Below are 8,958 nucleotides of genomic sequence, written 5' to 3'. Positions count from 1 at the left end.
TCTGTGCCCCCCTGAAAATCTCCTCCAGCTTTTATCTGCACCATTCCACCTTTTGCAATAGAGCAAAACCCCTGAAGCTTTTTCCACCCTTTTAAAAAGAATCCACCTCTGCAGCCAGACATCAAGCTTCATTTCTGGTAAGGCTGCCCATCCCACTCGCTCCTTTGTGCTGCTTTATCCCGCACCCTCTTCCTCCCCGGGTGGGCGAAAAGGGGCCGGGTGCTGCTGCTGTGCTGACTCCTCACTGGGCTGGGCTGGGCTGGGCTATAAAGCAGAGCCATAAAGCTGAGCCCGGGCAGTGCAGCTGAGCTCAGAGACAAAGCTGAATTCTGCAGAGAGCAGAGGACCCGCACGCAGCCTCCACCACCGCCTCCCGTTGTTGTTGTTTTTTCCCTGGAATACAGAACCGCCCTCCGGAGCAAGATGTGCAAGGGACTCGCCGCACTGCCAGCCACTTGCTTAAAAAGGTACTGCTTATTTCTGAGCATCTGATAGCGGTCTCGCTAGTCTGGGGATACGCCAATGTATGGCACTTAGCGTCTGAAGCAGAAGTGGCAGATTCGGCTCCAATTCTTTTGTAGGATTAGACACAAGTGATTGCTTACAGGCTTTTTTTTTTTCTTCTGTTAGTCAAAAGCAGAATTGCGTAAAGGTTTTGTATAGAGCTGTGGGAACTCTAAACGCATCCTTCCCATCAGCAAAACAAGCAGCTTTTAGTATTGCTATATTTTGATATTCCTGTCATCTGCTTCTGCTGCAAGCTTTGCACCCCTTTTCTCCTTTGAACCCTCCTTCCCTACTGAATTTTCTGTTCTTGACTTTTTTTGATGGGGAAGCAAGGCAGATGGGACATTAAAAAAAAAAAAAAAGAGGGTCATTCCCCAAATGCAGAAACCCAGGCTGGCAGGACCAAAGACCCAGCCGCCAGCGGGCAGGGCGGGGATGCGGGCCAGCCCAGGGCACTGCGATCTGGATGCGGCATCAGCCAGTGTGGGGTCTGCCTGTATCCCCCGGTGTGTGCTGATGGTGAGGGACTGGGTCAGGCTGTACCCCCTATGCACAGCACTGTGGCGCTGGTGTGGGGCTGGCCATACCCCTGTTGTGCAGGGCTGATCAGAGGGGGCTGAGCAGTACCCCAGCCGTGGGTGCAGGATCTGGCTGCATCCCAGTGTGTGGTACCAGCCAGGCATCCCAGCCCTGGCAGAGTGGAGCCTGTGCACCCCCAAGCATGCCCTTGGTGGCACGGCCTGCCCCACAGCCCAGCATGAGGGGCTCTCTATGCCTGCGGGGTGGCCATGAGCCCTCCTGGAGGGGTGTTACTCCCTCTCAGGTGCTATGGGGCCTGGAAACCCCCAGCAGGGTGGCCCAGGTCCCCAGAATGGCACTGGCCCCACAAAACTCCCAGCTCATCCAGCCCATGCAAACTTGTATGGGTCTCTGATGGTGCAGCGCTGCCTTTCTGGCTGCTCATGCCCCCGGGAGTGCTCCTGAGGCTGCTTCACAGTGGCTGTGCAATGGGAGAGGGTTGGGAAAGTACAAACTGAGGCTCAGCTTGCTCCCATCTGGGAGAAAAAGCTCCCTGCTCATGGTAGATTTGAAAGCAAGTGGTTGGGGGGGGGGGAGGGGGGGAGAATATTGAAAAAAATGCAAATAATAAAAAGGTTCACATCTTTCAACAACCTCTGTCCAGGATTCCCAAGAAAATATCTCTTTCCCAGAAAGCTGCAGGACTCACTGCAAGCAGCAGCATCTTGTTTCCTCCTGCTGCCGCCTTCCTGCAGAGCGGAGCAGTCTCCTTCTGCGGGCACGGCAGCGCCAGGCAGCCCGGGCAGGGCCGGGGTGTTGGCCCTCGTCACACACACCCTGCTCCAAAGAAGCTGTGAGCTTCCTTCGCTCTCACCCTAGTGCTGGAGTTGGTTAAGAAAACATTGATGAGCACAAGCAAGCGAGATAAGATACAGCCAGGACCGCTGACAGGGTGCTATGGCTGGAGCAAAGAGCAGTGCTGGGAGGCTGAGCAGCTACCAGAGCTCAGCCCTGCAACACAACCTCTTGCTCTTTTCCAGGCTCTGATCTGAGGAGCAGGAGACGAATTTCCTGCTTACGCTGTCGTTGCACCCTGCAGCAGGCCAGGGCTTGCACCCCTGAGCAAGCAGGACTGATTTACCCCCACCCCCTTGTTCTTAAACTGGAAGGAAATCCGGAGAGATGCTGGAGGCCAATGCCAGTGGCATATCTAGATGCTGCTGTCAGGCACTGGTTGTCCTGAGCACGCTGGAAAGCAGAAAAAAATTAAGCACACCCCCTCGTAGGAGCCTCGCCATGGAGCACCGGAGTAGCTTGCAGTCAGCGTGGGCTGGTTGTGGTGAAGCTCCTGGCTCATTCCCTGATCTCACCCCACGTCCTGCTCGAGCCCTTCACCTCCCCCAGCCCCTCTGTGTCATGGGCAGCTCTTTGGTGGGTTGGCCTGGTTCCTGTGGCTGGGTGGGGAGGTGGGGAGATGGCAAAGGCTGCGGGAAAGGGTCAGTAAGTGCCTAAGACCTGGACGCCGGTAGCTGGGCAAATCAGTTTAGGGAGAAGCAACACATTTACAGCATAGTGATGCCTTTCTATCACAATATTTTAACTGTAAACAAACAGTAGGAAAACAGCGGCTTCTCCCCCTTTGCCAGCCCTGCCTCCAGGCCGATGCCCTTCTCGGCAAGAAAATGGTGCTGTTGAATGTGAAAAAAATGGCTTCTTTGACCTTGCTGTATTTGTCTAGCAACAGAAATGTGCATTATGTGAGGAGTGGAAAGTCAGCACTGGAGTCACCAGCAGTGACCTGTATTTGTGACACCAAGTGATGCTAAAGGAGCTTATTGCGGGTGAGGAGGCTGCAGAGGGGGTTGCAAGGAGTTATCTTCATCTCGTTCTTGAATTGTTTCTTTCAGTGCCAAAGACATGAAGCATCGTCTGGGCTTCTTGCTGCAGAAGTCAGACTCCTGCGACTACAGCTCTTCCCAGGGCAAGAAGGAGAAAATATCCTCGAGCCAGAGGTAAGAGCAAATGCTGCCATGTAGTTTTAAGCCCAGGCTGGCTGCACTATGGTGTTTACTCCTTTACTGAGCTGAACTTCATTAAGCATTTCTGCCACTGCTTCCCAGTACTTCCTGAACACCTGTGTGTGTGTGAATCTCATATGGCAATAGTCCACAGGTATTGATAGTCCCTTTCCATGAAGAAGGTTGAACTAGAGGTCCCTTTCTGCCAACGCTTCTGTGATTCAATATGCATCTGCACATGGAAAGACTTGTGCAGTCTCCAGCACAGGAGAATAATGCCATCACAAGACCCAGCGCGACGTGACACATTGCAGAATCAGCATCACTGTCTCTTTGAGTTGGGTTTGTGCAATGGTCCACACAGCTGCGCAGAGGTGTTGGCACAGAAAACAGAGAGCAGCCCATCAGGGTATCACTGCTCTCACTGAGGTGCAAGTAGGTGGTGTCCTTTCCAAGGAGGACTCCAAAGGCCAGGGTATGCTCCTGGAATAGATGAGCCCTAGGATGTTCTGCTGTGGTAGGGGGAATGAATGCAGGATGTGTTCCTACGTTCCCCATGTGTTTCTACTTCCCACATTCCTCTTTCTTCCGTATAGCTACTGTTCCCCTGACAGGTTAAAGAAATCAGCCCTTTGAAGTTGGCCTGTAAGAGTGATCCCAGGTCTGTGCACCATCAAGAGATGCAGCTGGTCACAACACAAACACAAAGTACCCAACAATTTTTCCAGGAAAATTCCTTTCCAGCCTATGGCTGGTGGTGGGGATTGCAAACCAGAATTTCTGTAGCTTAGATTTGGGACTGCCAGGGGGTCTCTGTAAAGCAAGCAGACATTTCCTTCTTGGTCTCGTGTATGCTCTTACAACAACCAGGGAAAGATTTTTCTAGCAGTGCTGAGCAAAAAACCAAATTTGTCCTTTCTGTACTCCCCTTAAATCTTCCCTACATTTCTCTCTTTGTCTCCTTTTAGGGTTAGCCAAGAGGAAGTCAGAAAGTGGGCAGAGTCTTTGGAAAACTTGATCCACCATGACAGTAAGTAAAGAGGGCCTTTCTGCTGGAGATGTTGAGGGTGCTGCCTGCAAAGTGTGTGCGCTGAGCAGTCCCTGGAGAGGGCATGGGACTTTATCTTATGTCTCTTAGCAGCATGCAGTAGCTTCTTTGGCCACACAGGCCTTTGGGAGGGGTGGTGAAGGGTGCTCTTGGTCAGATCCAAGGGACAATCATGAGTACCATGTATCAGCTACTGCTGAGCTGTCCCTTTTGTTAAGGCAACTGGTTTAGCCCTGTGCAAGGAGAGGGCAAGACTGCAGCATGCAGTTAATAGTGGGTTAAGCAAGAACCAAAAAGTGGAGAAACTGTTTGTAGCTGGGCCCATGGGAGATTTTTTCTTCCCTTCAGTTCTAGGCTACACTGATGTCCCTGATGTTTCCTTCGTGTCATTCCCATGGCCTGAGACTCTGCGGCGTGTGTTGGCTGTCTCCTCAGGGCCCCCTGGGAACAAGCGAGTCACTTGTGTCCTCCTGGCTGAGCCACTGAAGGTCACAGTGACCAGGAGCAGGCAGCTGAGGACCCACATGTGACATCCCCATGGGGCCTGTCCAAATTCCAGCCTCCCTCGGCATGCACGAGCGACTGCCGTGGAGGCAGCAGCCATCCCCAGGGGAGCTGCTCATTCAGCTCTGGGAAGGAGATCGCAGAATTGCTGTTTGCTGGGGTTCATGGGTATGACTATCCAGGAACCAACACTCTTACCTGATCTTGTTTTCCTCTAAACAATCTGTAGGAGGACTGGCTGCTTTCCGTGCTTTTCTCAAATCTGAGTATAGTGAGGAAAACATCGAGTTCTGGGTCAGTTGTGAGGACTACAAGAAAACCAAGTCACCAGCCAAGCTCAGCCCCAAGGCCAGAAAGATCTATGATGAGTTCATCTCAGTGCAGGCAACAAAAGAGGTATGTGCACAGAACACTTCTTGAGCAAAGGTGTCACCCTAAATCCCGAACCGGGCCAGCAGCACAGGGAAATGGAGACCTGGTAGTTTCACAAGAGTTGAAGGATGACGCTTCTCTGTCAGTTAGCAAGCCAATGGTGTCATTTTTATTGCTTTTATATTAAACTAGGATAGAGAGAAAGTGGGGTTTAGTTACAACCACACGCCATCCCTTGTGCACACTCAAATGGGAGAAGCCTGAGAGGACTATGATTCCCAGTGTTCCAGCTGGTCCCATGCAGTGGTTTGAGTTTCCTGGTTAGCTGCACCCCATAGGGATATGTGTCGGTCACCCCTGACGGTTTGTCTGGCAGCAGAGATGCATTGGTATCCAGCTGCACAGATTCTGCCAAGGCTACAAGGAGTCCAGTGGCCATTTCAGACCACAGCCCGTCGAGGACAGCTTAAACACGCTTGGTGAAGAGACTCTGAGATTTTCCTTCACCTATGCTAGCTGCTTCTGGGACAGATTCGACTTACGCTATCCCTTTGGCCCGCAGGTGAACCTGGATTCATGCACACGGGAGAAGACGAGCCACAATATGCTGGAGCCTACACTGTCCTGCTTTGATGAGGCTCAGAGAAAAATATTTACCCTCATGGAAAAGGATTCTTACCGCCGTTTCCTCAAGTCCCCCTACTACCTGGACTTGGTCAGCCCTCCTGGTGCCGGCTGCAGGCCTGAAAACTGCAAAAGCAGCCACACTCACACCTTAGACTGCAACTCTAATATCATCTCTCAATGTGCCTGAACCTGCAGCGAGGCAGGGGCGAGGCCGGGCTCTCGCAAGAATATACGGCAGCAAAAGCATTCATTGGCATGAAGCAACAGAGCTGTCTCCAATAGGTGTCTAATGTCCCAGTTGTATCCCATGTCATGCAACAGCCAGCATTTGTAACCCAAGCCAGGCTCAGTTTGTGTAGCAAACCCTCCTCTGACTCCATCAGTGTAGGAGCCCTGGAGTCCGTGTCTGACATGAAAGCTGGGCACAGTCATTGCGTGCCCGCTGTGTTTCTGGCGAGCCCGGCAAGCGCAGAGGGTGGTGGGGGAGCACGTGCTCAGACCCAGCACTACCCACCCACCAAGGGACCAGACTTGCAGTGTTGCAGTCTGACACCTAGCAGGGGAAAGAGGAAGCCAAGGGAAGCGCTGGGGGCTGTGATCGCCCCTTTCTAATCAGCAAAAGCTTAGATGAAAAGGGCTCGCTCTTGTCCTTAGCAGTTCACATCATAGCTCCCAGATGTCTAGGCTTTCAGTAGTATCTGCTCAGAACTTGGGCAGTGCTGCATTGCAGTAATCAGACAGAGGAAGAGCTTCTACTCTTTCCTGAAGGGAGACCAAAACTTTCCCCACAAACAGCCTCCCTCGATCGCCACAGCCACAGTCGCAGGGAAGCTCTCCCCTCTGGCCGGTTCTCCCTCTGTAGCATCTAGTTTATGCTGGCCAAGGATCTTTCCTAAGGCTGTACAGAGCTATTATTTTGAGGGAGGTTACTTATTTCATACATTACTAATTGTTTCCTTCATGCTCCCAGGTTAAATGCCGTAGCTGAGCAGAACGGAAACCTGTTCCTTCTCTCCCAGACGGGCCGGTGTGTATTACTGACTCTGGGAGTGCCATCTCAGTGCAGGTTTGCCTGCTCTGCTTTGTATGGAGCAGTTTGCGATGGAATAGGACCACCACCACAACAGCTGGGGAGGAAAGATCCTGCCTGGGAGTACTTGAAAATCTCTTTTTTTTTTTTTAATGTTATTTATGTGAGTTTGTAATTCAGTAGTAGCAGGACTCACTTTTTTTCTGAAGATGGTAAGAGGAATGTGTCAGTCTTGTTACTGCTCCTGGGCTTTGCCAGAAAGCAGCTTACTTCGAAATCACCGCAGTTAGACACGGTCTTCACTGGGGGTCTGGGACTGACGCTGACCTGCGGTTGGAGGCACAAGGAATGGATGCAGGGCTTGCTGTCTCGGGCTGCAGCACTGGGTATCGCCAGCCAGCAGCTGGAACCGCCTGCTCTGAGCAGTCCAGTGGCTGGCAGTGATGCTCTTCCCCAACCCTTGGGCTCTCCGTAGTTGGATATTGCGGCTCTGACAACCATGTGGTCCTCGCTCTGCATCCCAGTCCAGACAACAGTTCTCACACCAGGGTTTTGACATGGCAGGAGGAGGCTGTGGTTCTCCAGCAGGCACATCCAGGCCCACAGAGAAACATCTCTTTTAACATTTGCTTTATTTTGTATTTATTAGATTGTACTGACACATACCATCCCTGCATGTTCAGCTAAGAGATGGAGAGGCTTGCTAAAACTCTGAACGTAGCCAAGCATGTGGCTATGTTTTATTTTCCCCTGGTACTGGGAACTCTTGATAACTATTGCAAAAACTGTGTTAATATTTAAATAATGGTGAATACATTATAAATAAAAATGTTTGCATTAGTCCCTTCTAAAATGCCATTGTGTGAACCAAAGAAAAATGTGTGGAGAGGTAAGTCATTGGCCAAGGTTACTCTAAAAAGACATTTTACAAATGTTTTGAATTATGGAAAGGTGAAACAGCCATTATATCATAGAATCATAGAATCATCTAGGTTGGAAAAGACCTTTAAGATCATCAAGACCAACCATTAACCTAACCCTGCCATCCCACCACCAAACCATGTCCCTAAGCACCTCATCTTGGCAGGGGAGATGCTGGGCTTTTTGGGGTCCATGCTGTGCCTGACAGCGAGCTCAGCACAGGGGCCACCCATCCTTGCCAAGAGGCTGGGGTGAGCATGAGGCCCCCTTGACAGTCTTTTGGACTGGGGGAACGTGAAGGAACACCTCCTAGCTGCAAATGTTTTCCCACCCAGAGCTCCAGAGGCAAACACGTTTTAGCTCAGAGCATAACCTGTCCCTGGGCCCAAACCCTGTGAGTGCGATGGCATGGCTGGGGGGGAGCAGGGCCAGCTCTTGCTCAGCCCCTGCCCCTGCAGGCACCGTGGCTACTGGAGCGTGAGCCAACTTTGCCCACCGAAGCCCGAGGCAGCATCCAGGCTGGGGGTGCCCATGCTGGGGAGTTTCCTCTGGACCAACCTCTTGGGGTGATATTTTTATTCCCTTTTCAGTTTCCTGAGAAACCACTACATCTGTTGCAGCAGAAGCTCTCAGAGGCCTTTGGTCCTGCCGGGGCTTTTGGGCACAAGTTTTGGGTGTGCCCTGTAGAGGGTAGGGAAACGCCGCACCTTCAGTGCAAAGAGACAAAATGCATAGTCCATCGAGACAGTAGCAGAAGTACATGTTTATGTGTGGATTACTGAGTGGTACAAGAACATGGGTTAACACAACCAGTCCCTCAGCGCACACCAGCGCCCTGCGTGAAGACCTCTCATGGAAATCACACAGAGAGCGTCAGACTGAAAACCTGCTGCTTGCGGGCGTGAGGATTCGGTCCCCGCTCCTGAGCTCACCATGGCGCTCGGCACCCTCCCGGCAGTGACCGAGGACTGGGGGGAGCCTGGGCGAGCCCTGGGGCACCCTCAGCCCCCCATGGCAGGCTCTGACAGTCCCCAGGGCTGGGACTGGGCAGCACCAGCAGAGCCCTGCCTCAGCATGCAAGGGGAGACCTGGGGGATTGACACCATGGCTGGCGAGGTGCAAGGGTGCGGGTCACTGAATTAGCCAGAAAACACGCAGCAAATGTTAATCCAAGGAACACAGCTGCAGGGAACCCTCCTCCGCATGCCCCCGTGGCGGGGAGTAGGCGCCAGGGAGGCATGGAGGCAGCGCCTGGTGCCCGGGGACCCCAGCTGCAGCGTGGGGTTGCCTTGCCCCACGGCAGGGGATGGGGGTCCCTCAGAGAGCATGAGGGCTGCCTCCTGCGCCGGCTTGGGCACCCAGTGGCCACGGGCACAGGGTGACTTCAGAGGCTGTTTTGGAATGTTGACTCA

The 8,958-nt window shown here is 52.5% G+C and overlaps 1 protein-coding gene across 2 annotated transcripts; it reads left to right on the top strand.

The window, feature by feature from the left end:
- Nucleotides 1-423: 423 nt before the first annotated feature.
- Nucleotides 424-5,877, top strand: RGS4 (regulator of G protein signaling 4). Of its 2 annotated transcripts, XM_009645327.2 has the most exons (5): nucleotides 424-467; nucleotides 2,934-3,038; nucleotides 4,013-4,074; nucleotides 4,826-4,992; nucleotides 5,531-5,877. In XM_009645327.2, the coding sequence occupies exons 1-5, from the start codon at nucleotides 424-426 to the stop codon at nucleotides 5,780-5,782; spliced, it is 630 nt and encodes a 209-aa protein (XP_009643622.1). In that variant the 3' UTR covers nucleotides 5,783-5,877. The 2 variants fall into 2 exon arrangements, with proteins under 2 accessions (XP_009643622.1, XP_035756703.1); XM_035900810.1 differs by lacking the exon at nucleotides 4,826-4,992 and having other exon boundaries at nucleotides 5,531-5,601.
- The last annotated feature ends 3,081 nt before the right edge of the window (nucleotides 5,878-8,958 follow it).

This window comes from Egretta garzetta, unplaced genomic scaffold (assembly GCF_000687185.1).
Source record: "Egretta garzetta isolate BGI_Z169 unplaced genomic scaffold, ASM68718v1 scaffold598, whole genome shotgun sequence".
Classification (NCBI taxonomy): domain Eukaryota; kingdom Metazoa; phylum Chordata; class Aves; order Pelecaniformes; family Ardeidae; genus Egretta; species Egretta garzetta.
The sequence above is the reverse complement of the archived record's forward strand: the minus strand, read 5'-3'. Positions and strand labels throughout refer to the sequence as shown.